Here is a 25,602-nt window from a genome sequence, read left to right on the forward strand (position 1 = left end):
TACTTCAGTGCATCTGTGCATCTGGACATGTGGTTTGCTCTGCCCAGAATGTCCATTCTCCACCCTTTCTAGTTTCCCTGGTTAGCTAGTTTCTACTTGTCAGGATTCAGGGCATCTCTTCTTGGAAGTTCTTCTTGACCACCCAAGAGTCAGTTACAGTATCCTCTTATGTACTCCCAAAGTATTCTGTGCATATGTTTATCAAAGAATTGCTGGTTTACTTGTCTACTTCCCTCCCCACTCCCCTTCCCTATTAACTGTTACTTCCTGGATGGCAAGACCTATTTTCTCATTCACAGGTCTATCACCAGGCCCTGGCACAAACCCTGGAACACAAAAGCACTTAAAAAATATTTACTCAGCTGGGCACAGTGGCTCACACCTGTGATTCCAACACTTTAGGAGGGCAAGGCGGGTGGATCACCTGAGGTGCAAGAGTTCAAGATCAGCCTGGCCAACATGGTCAATCTCCATCTCTACTAAAAATACAAAAATTAGCCAGGTGTGGTGGTGGGCGCCTGTAATCCTAGCTACTTGGGAGGCTGAGGCAGGAGAATTGTTTGAACCCAGGAGGTGGAGGCTGCAGTGAGCCGAGATCATGCCACTGCCCTCCATCCTGGGCAAGAGCAAGACTGTCAAAAAAATAAAATAAAATTTACTCATGGCTGGATGTTGCGGCTCACGCCTGTAATCTCAGCACTTTGGGAGGCTGAGGCAGGTGAACTGCTTGAGCCCAGGAGTTTGAGATCAGCCTGGGTAACACGGTGAAACCCTGACTATACTAAAAATAAAAAAATTAGTTGGGCATGGTGGCATATGCCTGTAGCCCCAGCTATTGGGGAGGGTGAGGTGGGAGGATCGCTTGAGCCCAGGGGGTCAAGGCTGCAGTGCACTGAGATCGTGCCACTGCACTCCAGCCTGGGTGACAGAGCAAGACGCCGTATCAAAAACTACAACAATAACAACAACAACAATGTATTCAGTAAGTCAATGATGAATGGATTCCATGTAGTTATGACAACAGTACTTGAATAGAATACAGAGACCATAGTTTTGTGCCCAGTTTGGCCACTTCCTGGGTGGTTTTAGTTGAAACCATTTCATGCTGCTTGAATTGAATCAGATAAGCTCCCAGGTTCCTTCCAGATCTATGATTTATAAGTACATAATACAGTAAAAGTATGCAAACTTACAGAGCTGACAAACTTAAAGGACTGGCTAGGTGATTCTTATATTAAAAAATACTTTGGGCCTAGCGTGGTGGCTCACGCCTGTAATCCCAGCACTTTAGGAGGCCAAGGCAGGCAGATCATGAGGTCGGAGTTGGAGATCAGCCTGGCCAACATGGTGAAACCCTGTCTCTACTAAAAATACAAAAATTAGCTGGGCATAGTGGTGCACATCTGTAATCCCACCTACTCAGGAGGCTGAGGCAGGAGAATTGCTTGAATCCAGGAGGCGGCGGTTGCAGTGAGCCAAGATGGCGCCATTGCACTCCAGCCCGGGTGACAAGAGCAAGACTCTGTCTCAAAACAAACAAACAAACAAACAAACAAAAAACACCTCTGGCTAGGCATGGTGGCACACGCCCATAGTCCTAGCTACTTGGGAGGCTGAGGCAGGAGAATCACTTGAGCCCAGCAGTTCTAGGCTGCAGTGTGCTATAATCATAGCACTCGTGAATAGCCAATGGACTCTAGTCTGGGCAACACAGCAAGACCCCATTCTCTTAAAAGAAAAACTTTGAAAAAACATGCCAAATAAAATGAACTTTTATAGTGATATTTAAATTATTTCTACTTGTAGCTTTAAAAACTATTTTTGTAGAATCAACTATTTTCATGAATAGGTACTTCACAAGTATCTATTATAATCTCTGTTTGAGAAGTAGAGAAGGTAAAATTAAGAGGTATTGGGTAATTTATTAGATCTAGAAGCAAGGACAGAAGCAGAGTCAGAATCTGATTCAGAATGGACTTGACAGATAATCCCATCTTTGGAAAAACAGTCATGTGATGTAATAAAGCTAAAACAGTCAAAAAAGCGGAGAACTAAAACAAATTGCAGATAGATTAAAACAGCAAATACCAGGCTGGGTGCAGTGGCTCACGCCTGTAACACCAGGACTTTGGGAGGCCAAGGCGGAAGGATCGCTTGAGTCCAGGAGTTCCAGACCAGCCTGGGCAACATAGTGAGACCTTGTCTCTACTAAAAATCAAAAGTAGAGACAAGGCAGGGCATGGCGGTGCATGTCCGTAGTCCCAGCTACTTGGATGCTTGGGCAGGAGGATTGCTTGAGCTCAGGAGAGTGAGGTTGCAGTGAGCCATGAACATGCCACGCACTCCAGGCTGGGTGACAGAGCAGGACTCTGTCTCAAAATAAATAAACAAACAAATATTTTTTTAAATAATAAAAAGTAAACAAACAAATTAGCAAATACCAGAGCTAAGGTACAAAATGATTCTAGTTCAGAACCACATGATTATTGGTTTGGCAGCATTCTTTTTTTTTTTTTTTTTTTGAGATGGAGTTTTGCTCTTGTTGCCCAGGCTGGAGTGCAATGGTGCAATCTCGGCTCACCGCAACCTCTGCCTCCCAGGTTCCAGCGACTCTCCCGCCTCAGCTTCCCAAGTAGCTGGGATTACAGGCATGTGCCACCATGCCCAGCTAATTTTGTATTTTTAGTAGAGACGAGGGTTTCTCCATGTTGGTCAGGCTCAAACTCCCGACCTCAGGTGATTCACCTGCCTCGGCCTCCCAAAACTGCTGGGATTACAGGCGTGAGCCACCATGCCCGGCCAGGCAGCATTCTTAAGTGGTAATCATCTACCTTTTCCCTACCTTTAAGCAAGGCTATGCCTAAGTAGTCACCAAACAAACAAACAATGCAAATCTTTAAAATATTTGGAAAAAGAATATCCTACAATTCTTTTCCTATACTTGCACCAGTACCATACGATAATGGTAACAGAGAAATGTCATTTACCTTAGCAATCATCTAATTTCATCACCTTTATTTTACAGCTGAAGAGAGGCCCAGAAAGTTTGTGATTTGCTCAAAATTTTACAGTAAGATTGTGGCAGAACCAGAACTAAAACCCCAATTTTTCTCATCTTCAGTCCCCTGCTCCCTCTGTTTCAAGAGGGATTATGACTTTCAGCACCTTCCCCATTTGGTTCTCCATATCTCTTGGTAAGTTTTCAATATAGCCCCTAGTTCCCCTTCCAAGGCCTTATCTAGGCTGAACCAGTTCCAGCAATGTGGGATCATACATCCAAGATTCTCATCCTTACCTGGCTGTGGTAGGCAGTTCTAAGATGATCTCCAAGATTCCTGTCCCTGGCATACACGTCCTGTAGAGGCCCTCTCGTTTCATGTGGGCAGGACTTATGGATATGAGATAGCTGATGGCTTGATAGGTTACATTATATGACAAAGAGGATGGTCACCTTTGGTCAGACAGTGGCAAAAAACTACTATACTAGCCTTACATCATTATATTTAGTGAGAAAATGAAATGCTGAATTAAGATCCTTCAACTTCCCTTATTTCCACCTCTAAAATGCTGTGTGGTTTTCCAACCTTTTCTTCCCTCCCAAGCAGGTGAAAGATACCTTTCTTTTCAAGATTATCAAAAGTATCTCAATATTTTCACTTTTTCTCGCTCCTCTAGTCCTGATTACTGACTGGTATTTGATGGTATTAAGAAGTATTGTTTTCTAGATATCTTCCATTTGCTCCTTCAGATCCACTCTCCACCCTGTTCTATGCTCCAGAAGGCTGGTTTTTATGCACTACTCAGCAGGGCTCCCATGCCCTCTAGCTATTAGTTGGATTTGGCCAATAAGAAGTCCCACCAAGAGAACTGAGGGAGGGAGGAGAATAATGTCAGGGTATTTCCCTGTCCCACCTCCTTCAGGGTCACAAATTAGCCCATAACCTACAAACATGTACAGTCTCCCGCCTGACAGAACCTTTCCATGACTGCAACTCTTTTGAACTTGGATGTTTCTGTCCTTTCTCTGTGTCAGACCTGCTTGTCCCAGATCTGCCCTACTGTTCCTAAAGACCACTGGGCTCATCTCTGCCCAGACCCATAATCATCAATGTCCAGCAGGTCTCAGTTCTTAGCTCAGTGAAACAAAATGAGAATGGTGCACACTAGGGCACTATAGACACTGGTTCCAAGGTGGCTTTTGGTCAGACATTTCCTCCACTTGTGTGATTACCTTAACCTCTGGCTGCTTAGACTTTCTAGACTGGCTTCATGATTGATTCATTCTCTGAGCTAAGCTTTCAACCCTTTCTTCTCTAATCAGTAAGTTGTCTTCTCCCTTCTGACAGAATACTCATTTGGGGGTCTTTTTTCAACTTATAAAAAAAGATGTAATGAAACCCCATATTCTCATTACCCAGCTTCAACACTCATCAACAGAAACCCATGTTGGGTTATTTTTAAAGCAAATGTCATCTCTTACATCATTTTATCCCAAAACACTTCAGTATATATCTTCAAAGAATAAAGAACTCTTCTTTTTTTAAATAATCTCAGCATCCTTATCAGAAGTAAATCAAGGTACCAACAGGAAACAGATGACACATGCAAAGATGTATAATTTAAGAGGGTTCATTTCAGAGGTTGTATCAGGAACCACAAGGTATAGTGCGTAACCTAGGGTAAGTGTCTGTAAAATTGGTACTATCATCAGACCCAGGTAAGGGAATGGTTGCCAGAACCTGGAAGAAGAGTAGATAAAGTTGGCTACTCAGAGAATCAATGACATTTGGTCAAGAGACACAGCATGCAAGAGGTGACCCTGAAGAAGGTGGGGCAGGGAAATAACACCCTGACATTATTCTCCTCCCTCCCTCAGTTCTCTTGGCAGGACTTCTTACTGGCCGAATCCAACTAACAGCTAGAGGGCATGGGAACCCTGCTGAGCAGTGCATAAAAACCAGCCTTTTGGAGCATAGAACAGGGTGGAGAGTGGACCTGAAGGAGCAAATAGAAGATATCTAGAAAACAATACTTCTTAATACCATCAAATACCAGTCAGTGATCAGAATGTGCTCTCACAAATGTCTTTTATTTTACAGTTGGTTTGTTTTCTTTGGACTCCAAACGCTCTACACATTGTATTTGGATTGGTATGTGTGATGGTTAATTTTGTATGTCAACTAACTGGGACACAGGGTGCCCAGCTATTTGGTCAAACATTTTAGTTTTGTGAAGTTGTTTTTGGATGACTTTAATGTTTAAACTGAATGAGTAAAGCAAATTGCTCTCTTTAATGTAGGTGGGCCTCATCCAATCAGTTGGAGGCCTGAATAGAACAAAAAGGCAGACCTTTCCCTGAGTAAGAGAGAATTTCTGACTGCCTTTGAGCTGGGATATCAGTTTCTTCTTGCCTTTGGACTCAGACCGAAACATCAGCTCTTCCTGGGTCTCATGCCTTCTGGCCTTCAGACTGAAATTATGTAATTGGCTCTCCTGGTTCTCAGGCCTTCAGGGTTGTGCTAGAACTGCATAATCAGTTCTTCTGGGTCTCCAGCTTGCACACTGCAGATCTTGGGACTGTCAGCCTCCATAATGCCATAAGCCAATTTCTTTTCTTTTCTTTTTTTTTTCAGATGGAGTCTCGCTCCTGTCGCCTAGGCTGGAGTGCAGTGGCACGATCTCAGCTCATTACAATCTCTGCCTCCAGGGTTCAAGCGATTCTCCTGCCTCAGCCTTCCAAGTAGCTGGGACTACAGGTGCCCACCAACATGCCTGGCTAATTTTTGTATTTTTTAATAAAGACAGGGTTTTATCATGTTGGCCAGGCTGGTCTCGAACTCCTGACTTCAGGGGATCCACCCACCTCAGACTCCCAAAGTGCTGGGATTACAGGTGTGAGCCACCGCACCCAGACAAACCAATTTCTTATAATAACTCTGTCTCTGTCTCTCTCTCTGTGTATATATATACACACACACGTGTATATATATATACACACACACGTGTATATATATACACACACACACGTGTATATATATACACACACACACAAACATATATCCTGTGGCTTTTGTTTCTCTAGAGAACCCAGATTAAACAGTATATCTCTTAAGTCTATTTTATTTTTAATAACAGCTTTATTGAGATATAATTCACATGCCATATAACTTACCCATTTAGTGTACAATTTGTAATTTTCAGTGTATTCAGAGTTGTACAACCATCACAATTAATTTTAGAACATTTTTATCACTCCAGAAAAGAAACTCTATACCCATTAGCAGTCATATCCCATTCCCCCTTCCTCCCAGCTACTGGGAACAAATCTAGTTTCTGTTTGTATGGATTTGTCTATAGTGGACATTTCATGTAAATGAAATTGTACAATGTGTTCTCTTTTGTGACTGGATTACTTCAATCAGCATAATGTTTTCAAGGTCCATCCATATTGCAGCACATATCAGTATTTTATTTCTGGAATAATATCCCTGTATTAGTTCATTTTCACGCTGCTATGAAGAAATACCAGAGACTGGGTAATTTATAAAGGAAAGAAGCTTAATTTACTCACAGTTTCACATAGCTGGGGAGACCTCAGGAAACTTACAATCATGGCGGAAGGCATCTCTTCACAGGGCAGCAGGAGAGAGAATGAGTGCAAGCAGGGGAAATGCCAGATGGTTATAAAACCATCAGGTCTTGTGAGACTGACTATCCCCAGAACAGCATGGGAGAAACCACCATGATCTGATTACCTCCACCTGGACATGTGGGGATTAAAGTTCAAGATGAGATTTTGGGTGGGGACATAGCCAAATCACATCAATCCCATTGAATGGATACATATTTTATTTATCCTTTCATCAGTTGATGGACATTAGGGTTGTTTCTACTTTTTGGCTATTATGAATTATGCTTTTATGAATATTGGTGTACAAGTTTTTGTATCTAGCTATCAATCTATCTATCTTCATTTCTCTTGGGTATATTTCTAGGAGTGGAGTTTCTGGGTCATATAGTACCTTATGTTTAACCTTTTAAGGAGCTGTTAGAATGTTTTCCAAAGTGACTTCACCATATTACCTTCCTGCCAGTTGTATATGAGAACTCCAATTTCTCCACATCCTCATCAACTCTTATTACTCTCCGTCCTTTTGATTCTAGTCAGTCTAGTGGCTGTGAAGTGGCATCTCACTATGGTTTTAATTTGCATTTCCCCGATGTATACTGATGTTGATCATCTTTTTTTTTTTTTTTTTTTTGAGATGAAGTCTCATGGAGTCTCGCTCTGTCGCCCAGGCTACACTGCAGTGGCGCGATCTCGGCTCACTGCAAGCTCCACCCACTGGGTTCACACCATTCTCCTGCCTCAGCCTCCCGAGTAGCTGGGACTACAGGCGCCCACCACCACACCCGGCTAATTTCTTGTATTTTTAGTAGAGACAGGGTTTCACCGTGTTAGCCAGGATGGTCTTGATCTCCTGACCTCGTGATCTGCCTGCCTTAGCCTCCCAAAGTGCTGGGATTACAGGCATGAGCCACCACACCTGGCTGATCATCTTTTTATATGTGTGTTGGCCATCTGTATATGCATATTTTCTTCGGAGAAACGTCTATTCCAATTGTTTGCCAAGTTTAAAATTGGGTTGTCTTTTTATTATTGACTTATAAGAGTTCTTTATATATATATTCTAGATGTAAGTTTCTAGATAAATGATTTGCAAAAATTTTCTCCCATTCTGTGGGTGGTCTTTTCAATTTCTTGATGGTGTCCTTTGAAGCACAAAAACTTTACATTTTGATCATGTCCAATTTACCTCTTGTTGCTTATATACTTACTCTACTTTTAATCTTTTTTATTCCTTGAAATTTATTTGTTAAAGGAACTAGGTCATTATGTCCTGTAAAATTTCCTGTATTTTGAATTTTGCTAATTTTAACCCAAGAGTATTATGTGACATGTTCCTCCATCTTCTGTATTTTCTATAAACAGAACCAGCATTAGCTTTAAATATCCAGGAATGTTTCATAGGCCATGCTGTATACATCCTACACATCTTCTACAGATGTATCGTCTTACACTCCCTTCTTACATCATGTGATGAAGCACATAGTGCCCCTGGTGTGTTTGACTGGTTGACTCTGCGTGTGTGTGTGTGTTTGATGTTAAGATTGGTCAGTGGGTTCTAGTCTTATCAGCCTGATCCAGCCATTTAAAGTTCCCCACTAGGCTCTTATCTAATGGTTTAGCAGCAATGATCTTTGGATCAGTGCTGTCCAACAGACCTTCCTATGATAATGGAAATGTTCTGTCTGTATACCGTCCAGTATGGCAGCCCTTAGCCAGCTGTGGCTTCCTGAATACTTAAAATATGCCTAATAAAACTGAAAATTCAAATTTTTGTTTTATTTAATAAATTTAAGTGGCTACATATGGCTTGTGGCTATGGTATTGGACTATACAGGTTTAGCTTCATTATTTCCTCTGAGTCTGCATTTCTCAGCTGAAATTCTTTTAAAAGAATTTTACTTAATCAAATATGACTACCTTGAAATATAGTTGTGATATTGTGAAATCTTTTTTTTTTTTTTTTTTTTTTTTTTTTTTTTTTTTGAGACGGAGTCTCGCTGTGTCTCCCAGGCTAGAGTGCAGTGGCGTGATCTCGGCTCACTGCAAGCTCCGCCTCCCGGGTTCACGCCATTCTCCTGCCTCAGCCTCCCAAGTAGCTGAGACTACAGGCGCCCGCCACCACGCCCGGCTAGTTTTTTGTATTTTTAGTAGAGACGGGGTTTCACCATGTTAGCCAGGATAGTCTCGATCTCCTGACCTCGTGATCCACCCGTCTCGGCCTCCCAAAGTGCTGGGATTACAGGCTTGAGCCACCGCGCCCGGCCCGATATTGTGAAATCTATACTTGGTCTTCATCCTATTTCCTGGCATAAAACTCATAAAATCCTTGGGATTGCCAAAGGAATAAATTTTTTGGTATGCTAACGAAATGACTGGTGGCTGGCAGCTCCTGTGTAGCTTCAGGATGGGGGCTAGTAAAAGACAATTAGAGTTTTGGGACTGGTATGGTTTGGCTCTGTGTCCCCACCTAATTCTCATCTTGTAGCTCCCTTAATTCCCATGTGTTGTGGGAGGAACCTGGTGGGAGATTACTGAATCACGGGGGTGGGTCTTTCCCGTGCTGTTGTTGTGATTGTGAATAGGTCTCAAAAGATCTGATGGTTTTAAAAACGGGAGTTTCTTTGCACAGGCTCTCTTTGCCTGCTGCCATCCATGTAAGATGTGACTTGCTCCTCCTTGCCTTCTGCCATGATTGTAAGACCTTTCCAGCCAGGTGGAACTGTAAGTCCATTAAACCTCTTACTTTTGTAAATTGCCCAGTCTTGAGTATGTCTTTATCAGCAGTGTGAAAACAGATTAATACATGACTTTTTAGCCCTACCACCTAATCTCCAGGAAGGGGAGAGGGGCTGAAGATTAAGTTGATCATCAGTGGCCAGTGATTTAGTTGATCATGCCTCTGTCATGAGGCCTCCATCAAAACCCAGAGGGCTGAACACGTAGAGGTTTCTGGAGGGTGGTGCACCTAGAGAATGCATGGAAGCTCTGTGCTCCTTCCCACATGCCTCGCCCTATGCATCTTTTCTACTTATCCTTTGTAATATTTTTTATAATAAACTGGTATATACTAGCATTTCCCTGTGTTCTGCTCTAGTATGTTAATCAAACCCAAGGAAAAGGGTTGTGGGAACCCCAATTTACAGTCAGTCAAAGCACTGGTAGAACAACCTGTGGCTTGCAATTGGCACTGGAAGTGGGGGGTAGTCTTGTGGGACCAAGCCCTCAACCTGTGGGATCTGACGCTAACTCCAACTAGACAGTGTCAGAACTGAACTCCAGGTAGATTCCAGAACTCCAGAACTGAATTGGAGGAGACTCGACTGGTGTCTGCTGCAGAACTGATTGCTTGCTTGATGTATGGGGAAAAAATCCCACATATCTGGTGTCAGAAGCATGTTGTGAAAGTATGGGAAAAACTGTTTTTTTTCTACTGATATAATAGTACATTGAGGAAAAACTTTATGGACCTAATTTTAAAGTAGACACTGAGTGTGCATTGTGGGTCATTTTGACTCAGGTGGTCTGGCCTTTTGGTCTTTCCCAATTCTGTAAAGCAGCAGAACCATGAGGTGCAAATACGTTCTATTCTGGCAAGACTGCTATTGTAGTCTCTGCATCACTTTCACGGGATCTGTAATAGACACTATTGGTACCCTGTACTTCATCCATGGCTCCTTTCTGATTTTAGGTGCAGCTGTGGTGATAATTCTCAGGGGCACTGATAGCTGGCCAGCAGAAACACACACCATGTCTCTTAGCTTTTTGTAGCATTAAGTGTGCGGGCAGTTAATATCCCAAGAGTAAACCTTTAACTAAGGGATCTAGAAGGCATCATGTAAATACTCAGCCTCAGAGAGACAATTCTGAGATGCATTCTATACCTTACACAGGTCGCAGGCAGGATTGAGCCTCAGGTGCCTACAGTGGTAACACCTCAGCAACACTATTTACTAGCTCTCCCTCCTCTGTTCTACTCTCTCCACCTCCTCGTTCCAGCTTCTTAGCATCACTTCCTAATAAACTACCTGCATCCAAGCCTCAAGCTCTATTTTTGGGGAAATATAAATTAAGGCAGTGATATGGTTAGGCTTTGTGTCCCCATCCAAATCTCATCTTGAATTGTAGTCCCCATAATCCCCATGTGTCAAAGGAGAGACCAGGTGGAGGTAACTGAATCATGGCGGCAGTTTCCCCCATGCTGTTCTTATAATAGTGAGTGAGTTCTCAGGAGATCTGATGGTTTTATAAGGACTCTTCCCCCTTTGCTTGGCACTTTTCCTTCCTGCTACTTTGTGAAGAAGCTGCCTTGCGCCCCCTTCACCTTCCACCATGGTTGTAAGTTTCCTGTGGCCTCCCCAGTCATGCTGAACTGTGAGTCAATTAAACCCCTTTCCTTTATAAATTACCCAGTCTTGGGCAGTTCTTTATAGCAGTATGAAAACGGATTAATACAGGTAGGATCTAAAAATACTTTAGTTCATGGCATTTATTCACTCAAAAACATTTACTAAGTTATTATAATGGACCAGGCAGCGTATTAGATACTGGAAATATAGCGGTGAACAAGAGATCAAGTTCAATGGGGTGCAAAGATTAATAGGCAATACTTGAATAGTGTAGTGAGTATTACAACAAAGTAAACGTGGGTGCTATTAGTTGTGAAGTATGGCCAGGTTTAGGACCCCTTAATTTCCCCCTGCAAAAATTACACTTGCTAGATATTGAGAGGAAGTGAAGCACAGAGGACAAAGTCAAGCAAAAGCATCTGTAGCTCAGATTTAGTGTCCAACTCCTAGGCTTTAGTTTGGTATTGAGGTAAACCCATATATCATGCCCCAGTTCTCCCTTTCTCTGGGCCACATTCATTTGGCCTTGCTAGAGGCTTCCAAAGGAAGAAGCTCCATGTCGATCTTATTGTATGAAACCAGTGGTATTTCATAAAAGCCCGTGCCTGAAGAAAGGAACCATTCCCTATGCTCCCCCAAATCCCAAAAGAGAACACATTCTGCCTGCAAAGCCAAAACTTTATCCGTCATGACCCGAAAACTCTTATTCCTTTGTGCTGCAGCCTTAGACCCTTGACCAGGCCCCTCCACAATCCTCCTTGGTGCTATATTAAAGCGAGTAGACCTAAGTTCGATAAAGGTTAGAATGCAAAAGTCATAATTTTCCCACCTTCTTTTCCCTTTTCTTTTTTTTCTGTCATATCCCTAAGTTTTCTGCTTGAGGGACTTAGTGCCCTGGTATGTCTAATGAAAACTGTTCTGAGGCTTTGTTACCTAAAACTCACTGTTTTGAGTATAGGCTGCCAAATTGGTCCTGGTTCTGGCAAGTAGTTTCTTTGTATCTTTCCATCAGTGGGGAGCTTGGGCCCTGAATTCTGAATTAGGTCACTCATGCTCTCTGAGTTACAGCCAGCCTTTCTGCTAGGTTATGTAACATGGCTAAGGACAGGGTTAAACTCCATCCAATTTTTAACACCTCATATCTGAGAAGTGGTGCTATGAAGAATTTATATGCACTCCGATAGCTTTCTTAATTTTTCCCGTCTCAGCATGCAACTTACTATTTACTTACTTTTCTCTTCTACCAGACCCTAAACTCTTTGAGGACAGAAATATGGTGCTATTTACTATTATATTTCCAGGGTCTAGTATAGTAGGTACTTAATGAATGTTAGTTGACTGAATGAAGTCCTGTATCAGCTAAGACTGAATTGCTAATGAAAGCAAACCTAATGAAAAACCAGCCACTCCCATCAAAAAAAATTCCAGCACATTTTTAGCTCATGTAACTACAAAGTCCAAGGCTCAAGTCATGTTATATTCTAAGGAGCTTGTCTTTTTCAATATTTTTGCTCTCCTCTCTGCTCTGTTTGGCTTCATTCTCAGGTAGGCCTTCTTTAGATGGAGTGCCCTGGTATACCAAATGCAATTTCTAATTCTGGTTGGGCCCGATTGTCTTGGTTTGATTCATGTGCCTATCCCTAAATCAGTCACAGAAGCCAGAGGAGGGTGCTGCTTTGCTTGGTCAGGCCTAGGTCAAAAGACTCTTGAAACTGAGGGTGGTGGAGTGAGCTCCCCAAAAGTATAGTGGATTGACGTGTGTGTGTGTGTAGGGGGTGGTATAGGCAGCATGGATGCTAGGCAGCTGAAGCAATTCCACCTTCACTCCCATTGCTGCATTCCATATCTTTTCCTGACATTGAAACCCTGTGGGGCAGGGATACCAGCCCACATGACTTGGTCTGTGACCACCAGCTCTTCCCCAGAGGTGGGGGTCACCCTTCCTGCTTAGAGTGGTCCCCAGACTCTGCATTACCCTGCTTACAGCGTGGTCCTGCTTGTCCTCTTCCCGCTCTAAATGTTTCCAGTAAGCTGCACAGTACATGCAAAGTCCTTTCAGACACTTTGGCAACGAGTGAGTCATGTATACAAAGAACTATTCAAAGCAAAATGTGGCCAGTTCTCTAAGAGAGTAGTGAAAAGATGTTTGGAGAGCAGAGATAAAGGCATGCAACATCTGGCTGGGAGTATGAGAGCAGACAACCAATTCAGGGACTATCAAACACCCAGGACAAGATTAAGTATAGGATGAATAATGACAGTAACAGTGATAATAATAACAACAGCTGACACATATAGTACTGACCACGAGCCAGGCCCTGTTCTAAGAACTTTATATTAATCAATTCAATAAATCTTCATAACACCCTTTCAAGTAGATATAATTATTTTCCTCCTTTTAGAGACGAGGTTAAGTAACTTGCCTAAGGTTACAGAGTTAAGAAAGTGGCAAAATAAGTCTGGGTTCCTATCACAGAGGATCTTAAAAGCCAGGTACAGTGATAGCCTTGACTTACAGTCTGTGAGTTCCTGGTTCATCTTTCCCAATGGACTCAAACATTCTGAGAGCAGGTCTGTGTCTAGTTCACCTTTGTGTTTTTTAGAACACCTAGGTGGGCTCTATACTTAGGTAGAAGCCAAATATCTGTCCTCTTTGAACAGACTATCTTTTCCCTTAGTAAACAAGCATCTGAAAACAGTGTGTTACTGCAGGGCGCCCTGGCGAGAGCCTGTGGTACTAGCTACTCCTCCAAAGACTGAGGCAAGAGGATTGCTTGAGCCTAGGAGTTTTAGGCTGCTGTACCCTTTGCATTCCATGCTTGAGCAACACACAGGGATTCTGTCTCAAATAAATAAATAAATAAGTGCAATGTGTTACTGGAATGAGCATTGTTATATACATACACAGTCTTCCACAGCAGCTACAGTACTAGACAGGAAGTTATGGATCTGACTAATTGAGGCTTTCACCTCTGACTCAGTGTGTGACTCTGGCAAGTGACCTAATGGCTCCAAGCTACAGATTTTCCAACGGTAAAAGAGAGGAAAACAGGTATCCAACATATTCCACCAGGACATACTGAGAATAACAACAATAAATAAATACACATATTAAGTTCTTGAAATACTTGAGGAAAGGTACTATAAGAAACCAAATTTCAGTAATCAACAGATATGCATTAGGTGCCAAATATTCTGGACATTATGGGATTACCACAGAACAGATGAAAACAGACCTCTGCTAGTCTCTATTTTATAGGCTATTATGGACAAGGTCAGTTTCAGTGGTCAACACAGAGATTATTTAACAGAACATCAAAAAGGGGGTGAACGTTAGAGCTCACCTGGATTTTTTATATATCTATAAATATACATTATATGTATTTATATTTATATACATATATTTATGTATTTATTTTATTTATATATTTCATTTCATTTAATATATATTTTAAGTTATACATATTTTATAAATATACATAAATAATAAATAAATAAATAAATATATATATATATGTATGAGAGAGAGAGACAGAGAAACCCAAAAGGGGGAAATAATACGGAAACAACTGCCCTAAAAGAACAGGCTCTGGGTTTGAGTCTCTGTGGAAGAGTTTACCATCTGTGCGACCTGGGACCAGTCACTTAGCTTTTCTGAGTCAATTTCCTTCCCTCTAAAATGGGGATAGTAACGATCTACTTCAAAGCGCTCATGTTTGAAAAACTTTAATCCAGTGGCTGGCTAAGCACCAGAAGTCAGCTATTACTATTGTTATCTCTGCGGGAGCAAGGTATTTTCTGACCCTTTCTCTATAAGAAAAACCACTGTTTCTCCAGTTATACCACATTCATGAGGCCGAAGCAGAAACCCAAGTGCTTTAAAAAGCTCGGAGACGGCTGCTGCAGAAACATGAACCCGGTCATCCAGGCCGGTAGAGCACAGCCCCCTCGGCAAAGCCCACCTTCCATTTCCTTCCCTTCCATTTCGGGAAAGCCAAGCTCCCCCTACGCATTCGGTTATCTTATTTTCTTGCCTCGCCAGGTCGCTGGCCTGTCTCTGGCTTCTCTCCGCGACCTCTCGGTCGAGCAGGCTCCGCGGCAGCGAAGCGGCTAGGGCTGGGGCCTCGCTTCCTCAGCGCTCCGTTCTACTCCTCGGCTCCCGCCGGCCGCAGCTGCCTTCCGAAGCCGGGGTTCCCGCCGGGATTGACGCGCTGGGGGAGGAGCGGTTTCTCGGTGCGCGCCTCTAAGGAACATTACGGCAGGGCTCGTTCCCGGCTCCGGCCGCCAGCCCCAGCCTCCCAGGTCCGGAGCCGGGACTCGCGGAGGCCGCGAGGGAGGGAGCACGAGCAAGGAGGCACGCGCCCGCCGGTCCGCGCCCAGCCCGCCGCCGCCGCCTCAGCAACCATGGCCGAGCGCCGCGCCTTCGCCCAGAAGATCAGCAGGTAAATCTCGGGCGTGGGGCGCGCCGCCGCCGCCGGAGAAAGAGCCGCGGAGTCCTCCCAGGCCGGGCCTAAGAGGCGGGTGGGTGTGGCGAGGCCGGCACCGGGATCCCGCGGCCTGGCCCGCGGCGGGGCGGAAGGGGTTCGGGGTGGTTGAGGGGGTAGCGGAGGCCTCGCGCCGCCCTACAACCCCGGTCTTCAGCCCGCGTCCGCCGCTGAGCCTCGGCCGGGAGCAGAGAGGGCCGCGGACGCCAGCCAGCGCGCCCGCCTCCGCCTGCTCCTCGGCGGCCCGGGCCTGGACTTTCCCGACGGTTTATTTAATGGAAGGGCGGGTGGGGGAGCTCGTCGGCCGCTTCCCGAATTCTTTGTGTCCCCACCCCCGGGCTTGTCGGGGGCCGCCGCGGCGTTTCGCCCCCTCCCCTCTCTCCGCCCACCCCCTTTTGGCCCCTAGAGGGTGCGGGGTCCGCCCTCCTCTCCACCCCAACAAAAGGAGAAATGCGCGACGGCTCGGGGCGGGTGGGAGGCCGCCCCTCCTTCACGCTTCTCGCTCTTCCTGAGAAATCTGACAGAAACCCTCTTTGCACCCTGGGGCCAGGTTCAAAGTGGGCTTGTGCGTCCAGGATTGCAAACGTGTGGACAGAATGAAAAGTTGAGAGCTGCGGGCTGCACCTTCGGTGTGCAGCTGCCAAATCCCTGATGGATTGCAGGCTGAAGCTCGTTCTGAGTTCGCCTGTGAATTTGACTGTGCGCCTGTGTTTCTCAGAGCACCCGAAGAAGATGGATGATAGGCAATGTTCTTTATACACTGGCTTTCTCTCATATGTTAGCAGTCCTGAAGTAAAGCAAGTGATCAAGGTGGAGGTTTCAAAGCCTTTCACCTACTTGGGGTGGTTGGTTGCCACCTTTCTCCCACCCGCCAAATAAGAATTGAATGACAGAGGATTCTAATATTTGTAGAATTTCTTTGTGGAGTGTACTTATGTATGAGACAGTGGACATTTTTGTTTTAATAAAATCATGTTTGTGTGAATTATGATGTCCCAAGAAAAGAAGCATTCAGATTAAATTATCTTTTTTGTTTTTGGACAGTTGTATTTCTGTGACTCTGAGTCTGTCTGGTTTGTTGACATTTCTTAAAAAATTTTGGGCCGGATACAGTGGCTCACGCCTGTAATCCCAGCAGTTTGGGAGGCCGAGGCAGGAGGATCGCTTGAGGCCAGGAGTTCAAGACCAGCCTGGGCAACATAGCGAGCCCCCCCCTCCCTACCCCATCTCTGCAAAAAAAAATTAGCCAGGTGTGGTGTCACACCTGTAGTCCTAGCTAGTTTCGAGGCAGAGGCTTTTTTTTTTTCTTTCTTTCTTTCCAGAGTTCTGGCACGTATTTTTTTCCTTAAGGGACAAAATATCTAGTGTTTAAGAACATGGGCTCTACTGTCAGACTCCGACATGGGTTCAAATCCTGACTGATATTTTCTAACTTGGGACTTTGGCCAAGTTGTTGGGCCAATTTCCGTTTCCTCATCTGGCAAATGAGAATATTAATAGGACCCAGCTCATAGTGTTGTTGTGAACATTAAATGGCATAATTTGTGTAATGTGTGTAAGATAGTACATGGCCTATACTACCTGTCATCAAACACTTGTAGTAATTAGTTTCTCCCAGGGAGTTGTGATGACAGGACTTTTTTTTTTTTGTAAAATAACTAGGTCTTACTTCTGATGGTGATGTCATTAAAAAATGTTATTACTTGACATGTATTCCTAGTATTAATTTCTCTTATTAGAACCAGAAATTTATCCCTGAAAACATCATACTGATAAAGTAAGTGCACATTAGAGACTTGGATGTGAAATTGTGTGTCTATTAGTGGAGTTTACCACCAGATGGGACAGGACAAACCACAAGAAAAAAAGAGAATCAGTTGTGCAAAACAACACAAAATGCAAATAAGAACAGCTTTCTAAGAAGTTATAAAATTAAGTAAGGTCACATGAATGAAGAGATGTGCACTTACTGGACAGACAGGAGGTGGATATGGTAGTGATTGGTGATTGGACATGCAAGGTGAGGCAGATTGAGGAATCTGGGATGACATCCTAAGTTGGGCAACCACGTGGATGTTGGTGACAGTCTTTGGGGTAAGGGAGTACAGGAGGAAAAAGAGTTTGAGATTGGGAGATGCAAGTGGGATGGAGATGATGATTCAGTTTTGGAGTTGTTAATTTTGAGGGGCTCATGAATCACTCAGAGAGAAATATCTGTTTGGTTTTTGGTGGAGGTTGAAGGTGCAGAAGAGAGATTGGGCTGGAGATCTGGATTTGAGAGTTATCAGCAAGTAGATTGTATTTGGAGCTGGGGGGTGGGTGGGGGGTTGATGAGATTGTCCAGTGAGAATGTGCAGACTTAACTTGGAAGGAACACCAAAGACAGAACTGCTATGAGTAATGAATTATTAACTGCTTATTGTGAATGAAAGGTTCTTCCTTGTTATCAAATATGATTGAATAATACTTAATACTTCTGAATCAATTAGTGTTCTGCTTTTTAGTTTTCTATTAGAGGGAAGTATATAGCACAAATTCTGGAGATGAACTTCCTGGGTTTGACACCCCAGCACAGCCACTCATTGGGTAAACATGGCCAAGTTACTTGACCACACTTCTGCCTCATTTTCACAATCTAGAAAATGAGGATGATAGTAAGACTTAACCTCGTAGGGTTTTTGTGAGGATTAAATGAATTGATACCTCTAAAGTACTTAGAACAGTGCTCTGTGTAAGTGTCTAGTATCAACTATTTTTTACTACAGTATTTATAAAGTGGTTTAGGACTTTTGTTGGAAATGATAATCCTTTTCATAGTATGCATATATGAAATTTGTTGCTCTGTGAAAAGCCTGTTGCTGTTTGGGACCTTATTTCTTTTCAAAGCTTTGTGATTGTTCAGAAACCTTTACTTTAAAAAAAAATTATAATCTTCTTTCTGTCTCAGTTATTTTTTAGCCCTTTGCATTTAGTGCAGTTACTTTTTGAGGCTGTAATTTGGTGATTTCTGAAGGCTCCTTATTCTTATATCACTAATTATACTGTTTACTTCAGCTCACCATAGAAAAGCAGCATGTGTATTTTGTCCATATCAAGTAGTTGTCTTTTTATGTGTGTATCCCCTTTGCTTTTTGAGGATAAGGCCCATGGATTTATGAAATGTTGACTGTAGATAAATTGTCTAGGATTTTGTTGGGATTATTTTGTCCTGTTGCTTGATACTCAGCAGTAATGATGAACATTTGTGTACACTTAAAGCACTTTTTACTGCATTCTTATCTTCATAATCCAGAGAGGCAGAAAATGTACTAAAGAATATAGGATCTGGGATCAGATTGCACAGGTTGAAATTCTGCGTATATCACAGAAAAATGGGGATAACAGCCTCAATAAAGTTAATGTGATGATTACATGAGTTAATACATGTGTAAGTGAGCTAATACAGTTCTAATAATGCATTAGTACTGTGTCTAGAACATAAGCATTCAAAAATGTTAGCCACTACTATTATTACTTCTATATTACTTACTGTTATTGTTATCATTTTCTAGATGGGGAATTGAGGCCTAAAAACAGCAATTGTATTTGCCTGAATTGGGATTCAAATCCTAGTTCTCTGATTTCAGATTTTTTTTTTTTTTTTTTGAGATGGAGTTTTGCTCTTTTGCCCAGGCTGGAGTGAAGTGGCACAATCTTGGCTCACTGCAACCTCCACACTGCCCCCCTACCCCCGTCCCCCGCTCCCGGGTTCAAGTGGTTCCATAGCTCACCACCACGCCCAGCTAATTTTTGTATTTTTAGTAGTAAGAGGGTTTTACCATGTTTGCCAGGCTGGTCTCGAACTCCTGACCTCAGGTTATCCGCCCGCCTTGGCCTCCCAAAGTGCTAGGATTACAGGCGTGAGCCACCTTGCCCAGCCTGATTTCAGATCTTACGCTTTTTTTTTTTCTTGAGATAGGGTCTTGCTCTGTTGCCCAGGCTGGAGTGTAGTGGTTCAGTCTTGGCTCACTGCAGATTCTGCCCCTGGGTTCAGGCGATTCTCCCACCTCAGCCTCCCAAGTAGCTGGGACTATGGGCACTATGCCTGGCTAATTTTTGCATTTTTTTGTAGAGACGGGGTTTCGCCATGTTGCCTAGGCTGGTCTTGAATTCCGGGGCTAAAGTGATCTGCCCACCTCGGCCTCCCAAAGTGTTGGGATTACAGTCATGAGCTACCATGCCTGGCCTACTCTTTTTATTTGACTATGTTTTTTTTCTGCAAAATATTTTCTGTAGTAGTTCCAGGTTTCCTAACAGTGTCACTGCTACTATCCCAAAAGTGATGCCAGCTTTCTTACTCCTTCCTTTGTTAACCGGGTATCATTTTGCTGCATAAGCAGCATAATTTAATGAAAGGTTTCCATCAGATCTTTATTTCTGAGGGAAAATCTTACATGGGTGTTATTTCCTGGATATAGACTTATTTAACACCTTGGATGTTTTTAGTCTTGTATGTGTTAGTAACTCTGTACAGATGGGCCCAGTCTTTCAATCTACAGAATCTACTTTGTTCAATTCATAGTTCCATATATTACCAACTACTTCAGTGCTGCCTGTTTTATCTCGCTGGACACATAATCTTCCCTGATCTTTTGTTGTATTCATCTCAGTAATTCTTAATGCTGAATAGCTAACCTGCTTCTTGCTCCTAAGCTGCAGAATAATGTTAAAGAGAGACTAGAACATTTCAGAGTTCATCTTTATGTCTCAATAGCTTGCCATTTGAGATGAGATTTACCGTAAGTCATTTCTCTTATTTAACAATTTCATTTCTCTACCTCATCTTACTGAAAAGTTTGAGACTACCATTAGTCCTTCATTTTAACCTTAGAATACTACTCTCTCAATATGTGATTTAACCATCTTTCTCCCTTGAGCCTGAAAGGTCTCTTGTTCCTAAAACTTACCCATTTTATTGTACTTCAAAATTCTCTCTTGCCCCCTCTCTCAGAGTCTGGATTCCACAAATTTCCCGTTCTAACATCTTCAATCTACTCCTTTTTGTGGACCTTTCCCTTAAACCATAAGACTTACTATGTCTTTCTCATCAAAAAACAAAGATCTATTGAGTGTTCTGGCGTTTTCAGCTGCCAACCAAACATTCCTTTCCTTGTCACATTTCTCCTATGTATGTGGTATAGTCATGGCTACTTCCTGTTTATTCTCTTCCTCATCAATTCTTGGGCTATATAGTTGGGCTTACCTTATGTCTAGAATTATAGGGCTCTTGAGGGCTAGGAACCTTTGACTTTTTTCTTTTCTTCGTCACTGATTTCATGAGCTATTTTTTTTAAAAGTTACATTTCTTATGTCCCTCCACCCCCTTCCCTATTTTTGTACTGCTTTTCAGAGCTCTTTGATGGCAAGTCTGGTCTTGACTTTTTGTCTCCAGTGCTTCACACAGATCCTATGGATACCTGACACGTAAGATGAAGCATCCTTCATTATTTCACTTCTAGATGACCCTAGAAAACTACTAACTGATATAGTCCCTCCCTCCTGTAATTCAAGTGTGTTGCAAATTAAGTCTCCCTAAAACACAGCTTTCATCATGGCATTGTGCAGTTCAAGAATATAAGTGGCTTCTTACAGTGTTAAAGCCAAACCCTTGCTTGGATTTTAAAGTTAACTGTGACCTGGTCCTCCTTTTGTTGACTTACTCTCTAGTTTACATATTGTCCTCCAGTCAGTCTGGTGTTTTCACTGTACCTCCACAAATGCTATGCTCGTTTCCATCTCTGTAACCCTTGTGCTGTTTTTTTTTTTTCTTTTAGATACATTCTTCCTTTTCTTTCCTGAATCTTGCCTCTTCTTAAGACTACTCCAGTCCACTATTCTGACTTTTGGGATAACCATTTCCTTGCTTTCTTTAATGTTACCATCTGTGAATGCATTGCTAAGCAAAATGTTTTCTTCTCTTTTTGAAATCATTCGGGTGGAATCGTATTGTGTGTATGCTTCTCTGTCTTGCTTCTTTGCAAAAAATTATAATTTGTGAGATAGATTAATTAATGATATTCCGAGTAGTTGAAGTTCATTCCTTTTCATTGCTTTGTAGTATTTCATTGCATAAATATACCACAATTCATTCTATAGTAGGTGAACATTTGTATTGTTTCCAGTTTTTTACTATTACAAACAATGTTTCTATGAACACTCCTATACAAATATTCAGGTATACGTATGCTTGAGTTTCTGTAGGGTATAGCCACCCTTGCAATTTCTGAGTCATAGATGGCAATCTTTATTGCTACAGGAATGTTTATTAGGTAGTGCCAAACTTATTTCTAAAGTGTTCGTAGAAATTTACAATCTCACAACAATGTTGCTTTACATCAATGCCATTACTTGGTTTGGCCAACTTTTTCATTTTTGCCACGATGTGGTGGATGCACAATGCTATCTCATTGTAAGTTTTAATTTTTATTTTATTACTAATGAGGTTGAGCTCTGTTTTGTATGTTTACTGATCATTTGGATTTCTTCTTTTATAAATTAATTATTTAAATCTTTTGCTGTTATCCCCCTCCTCCATTGTTTTTTCCCTTTGGTTTTTTTTTTAAATTGATTTTGTGTGAGTACTTTACATACAGTCTGTGTATTAGTTGTTTATTGATTATATGTGTAGCAAATACCTTTTTCCACCCTGTGGCTTGTTTTTCATTGTTTTAATGGAGTCTTATGAAAGCTCTAAGTTCTCAGTTTTAATACAGTTTAACTTACCAGTCTTTTTTAATGGTTATTACTTTATGGGTCTTAAGAAATATTTTATTACTCTGAGATATTAAGATATTCATCCATATTATCATGAATTTGTAGTTACTCCCTTTTTATTTAGGTTTATATTCCACCTTGATATGTGTATGGTGTGAAATTTTAATTTTTTTCTAAATGTATTATTCTTTCCCCATTAATCTGCCCTGCCGCCTCTGTTGTAGATTAAAAAAATTAATTTTAATATTTGTGGGTACATAGTATGCACATTTATTTATGGGGTACATAAGATATTTTGATAGAGGCATACAATGTATAAGAATCACATCAGGGTAAATGGGGTATCTATCATCTCAAGCATTTATGTTGTGTAACAAACGATCCAGTTCTTTTAATTATTTTTAAAATGTACATTGAAATTATCTGTTGTAGATTATATATCCTTATTTGTGGGTCTTTTTCTGGGATCTCTGTTTTGTTCCATTGGTCTGGTTATACAGTATTTTTTTTATAAATTATAAATAATCTTAGTTATAATCAGCCTTGGCATTTGGTAGAGTAACTCCTTCTACCTTTAAAAAAAAATCTTGACTGCTCTTAGCCCTTTGAGTTTCCATGTAAATTTTAGAATCTACCAAAAACAAAACAAAACTCCCTGAACCCAAAACTCATAGAATTTGATTGGGATTGCATTGAATCTGTATGTTAATTTGGAGGAGAAATAAGATCCTTATAATATTGAGTTTCCAATCCATGATCCATAGTGTAGCTCTCCATTTATTTAGGTCTTCTTTATGTTGTACAATGAAATTTTATAATTTTCTCTGTCAGGTTCTTGCTTATCTTTTGTTAGATTTATTCCTGGGTAGATAACAATTTTGTATGCAGCTATACCTTGCTAAACTCTTGTTTATTCTAAGAATATGCTTGTGAATTCCTTTGTATTTTCTGTGTAGACAACCATATGATCTGGAAATCATTATTTTTTTTGTTTCTTCCTTTTCAATCCTTATAATTGACTTACTATTTTTTATCTTGCTCTGTAGACTATTATTTTGTATTACTGTGTAGATTGGTATCATTGCTATTCAACATTGTATTAATATTGAACATTCTTAACATTTTTATTTTTCTGTTTTGTAGTTTTTATTTATTTTTTTGAGGTGGACTCTTGCTCTGTTGTCCAGAGTGGAGCACAATGGCGTGATCATAGCTCACTATAACCTTGAACTCCTGGGCGCAAGCAGTCGTCTCATTTCAGCCTCCTGAGTAGCTAGAACTACAGGTGTGCACGACCATATCTGGCTAATTTTAAAATTTGTTTTAGAGATGGGGTCTTGCTGTGTTGCCCAGGCTGGTCTCAAACTCCTGGCCTCAAGCGATCCTCCCACCTTGGCCTTCCCAAATGCTGGGATTACAGGCATGAGCCTCTGTTCCTGGCCTTCCTTGTTTTATTTATGATCTCAAAGGGAAAGCATTCTATGTTTCACTGTTAAGCCTAATGATAGCTGACAGCTTTTTGTAGCTTTTAGTTTGGGTTCCCTAGAAAACAGAACCTGTTATAAGAGTTAAGAATTGATGCTGCCGGGCACAGTGGCTCACACCTGTAATCCCAGCACTTTGGAAGGCCAAGGCGGGCGGATCACGAGGTCAGGAGATCGAGACCATCCTGGCTAACATGGTGAAACCCCGTCTCCACTAAAAGTACAAAAAATTAGCCGGGCATGGTGGTGCGCACCTGTAGTCCCAGCTACTCGGGAGGCTGAGGCAGGAGAAGGGCGTGAACCCCGGAGGCAGAGCTTACAGTGAGCTGAGATCGCGCCACTGCACTCCAGCCTGGGTGACAAAGCAAGACTCCGTCTCAAAAAAAAAAAAAAAAAAAAAAAGAATTGATGCTTTATTTGGGGCTTTTCTTCTTCATTTCAGTCAATTCAATTTCTTCAGACTTAACTGCAGGGGTTACAAGTGACAGATCAGATTATTTTGCACAGACACACAGTGTTGACTCATGTAACCGAGTGTGTTGGGTCCAGGGATACAGATGATGTCAGCAGCCACTTATCTTCATGTCTTGGATAGGTTTTCCACAAAATGGCCACTATGATATTTGACAGCCCCAGGCTCAAATCCTACCAGTTTAGTTCTGGCAGAAAAGATCCAAGGACTAAATTATTGGTGTGGGTTGGGTCACATGTCCTTCCTTGAACCAATTACTATGTTTAGGGGGATAGGAGAGTCTGACTACTGTGGGTCACATGCCCTTCTCTATGGCTTGGGGGAAAGATGTGTTAGCCCCACCCAAATCTTACAGAATTAGTTCCTTACCAAGGAAGGGTTTCTAACCTAAAGAATGAGGATAAGAGTACTGGTGATAGCAAAACAACTGATGTTCTTTAAAATTAGTCACTTTAAGTGGTTCCACATCAGTATAATTACTTAAATATGTGGTACTATAGACAGCTATCCTATCTGCAATTTAGATGGAACTGATGAAATACAAAGAAATTCAAAGAAAACCAGTGTAATCTGATGCTAGCTAGCTGTGGCTTCCCTGTCCCTTAACTTTTTAAAGTTTAGCTCAGATCTGAGTACCAACTCAGAGCCCTCCCAAGGATGTCTTCCTGGTTTTTCTTTTTGACTTCTGTCGTTCTCATTTTTTCCTTCTGCATCTGTATGCTTGCATCATCATGGGCTGTTTCTGGTTTGCCCTGTGACACCAGAAAACCGAACTAACTCCTTCATTCATATCAACCATTTAATAATTTTCATAATTGCTAATGATACAGGATCATGGCACGGAGTCGCAGGATGCAAAATTTTCTTAGTGACTACATTCAGCTCTCCTTTTTCTGCCATCATCATTCTTTCTCTTACAAATAAACAGTTTCTTCCACTTATCTTTGCAGAGCAGTTCCAGCCATACCCAGATCCTTAGAAACACAAAACAAAACAAAAACCAGCTTTATCGAGGTATACTTTACGTATCATAAAATTCATTCATTTTGAGTGTACAATTAAATGATTTTTAGTAAATTTACAGATGTGAAACCGTCATCCAAAATCTAGTTTTAGAACGTTTCCATCACCCCAAAAATTCCTTGTGCCAGTTTGCGGTCATTCCCTATTTTGACCCCAAGCCCTAGGCACAACAAATCTTTTTTGTATCGATCTCTCAATTTGCTTTTTATGAAGATTTCACATAAAGAGAATCATGCAATATATGGCCTTTTATGTCTGGTGGCTTTCATTTAGCGTAATGTTTTTATGGTTCATCTGTGTTGTAGCATGTATCAGTACTTCACTCCTTTTATGACTGAATAATACTCCATTGTATGTAGCACATTTTGTTTATCCATTCATCAGTTGATGGACATTTAGGTTGTTTTTT

At 41.8% G+C, this 25,602-nt stretch overlaps 1 protein-coding gene across 14 annotated transcripts in view; it reads left to right on the forward strand.

Annotated features, from left to right (window-relative positions):
• Positions 1-15,277: 15,277 nt before the first annotated feature.
• DOCK7 (dedicator of cytokinesis 7) overlaps positions 15,278-25,602 on the forward strand; it is a 227,342-nt gene continuing 217,017 nt past the window's right edge. For all 14 annotated transcript variants that reach the window (XR_013401315.1, XR_013401316.1, XM_015141107.3 and 11 more), the window contains exon 1: positions 15,278-15,419. Coding sequence is in view for 12 of the 14 variants with exons in the window: in XM_015141107.3 (XP_014996593.3) it covers positions 15,382-15,419 (38 nt within the window). In the remaining 2 variants the exon portion in view is untranslated. The remainder of the gene's footprint in view (positions 15,420-25,602) is intronic.

Source organism: Macaca mulatta, chromosome 1 (genome assembly GCF_049350105.2).
Source record: "Macaca mulatta isolate MMU2019108-1 chromosome 1, T2T-MMU8v2.0, whole genome shotgun sequence".
Lineage (NCBI taxonomy): Eukaryota > Metazoa > Chordata > Mammalia > Primates > Cercopithecidae > Macaca > Macaca mulatta.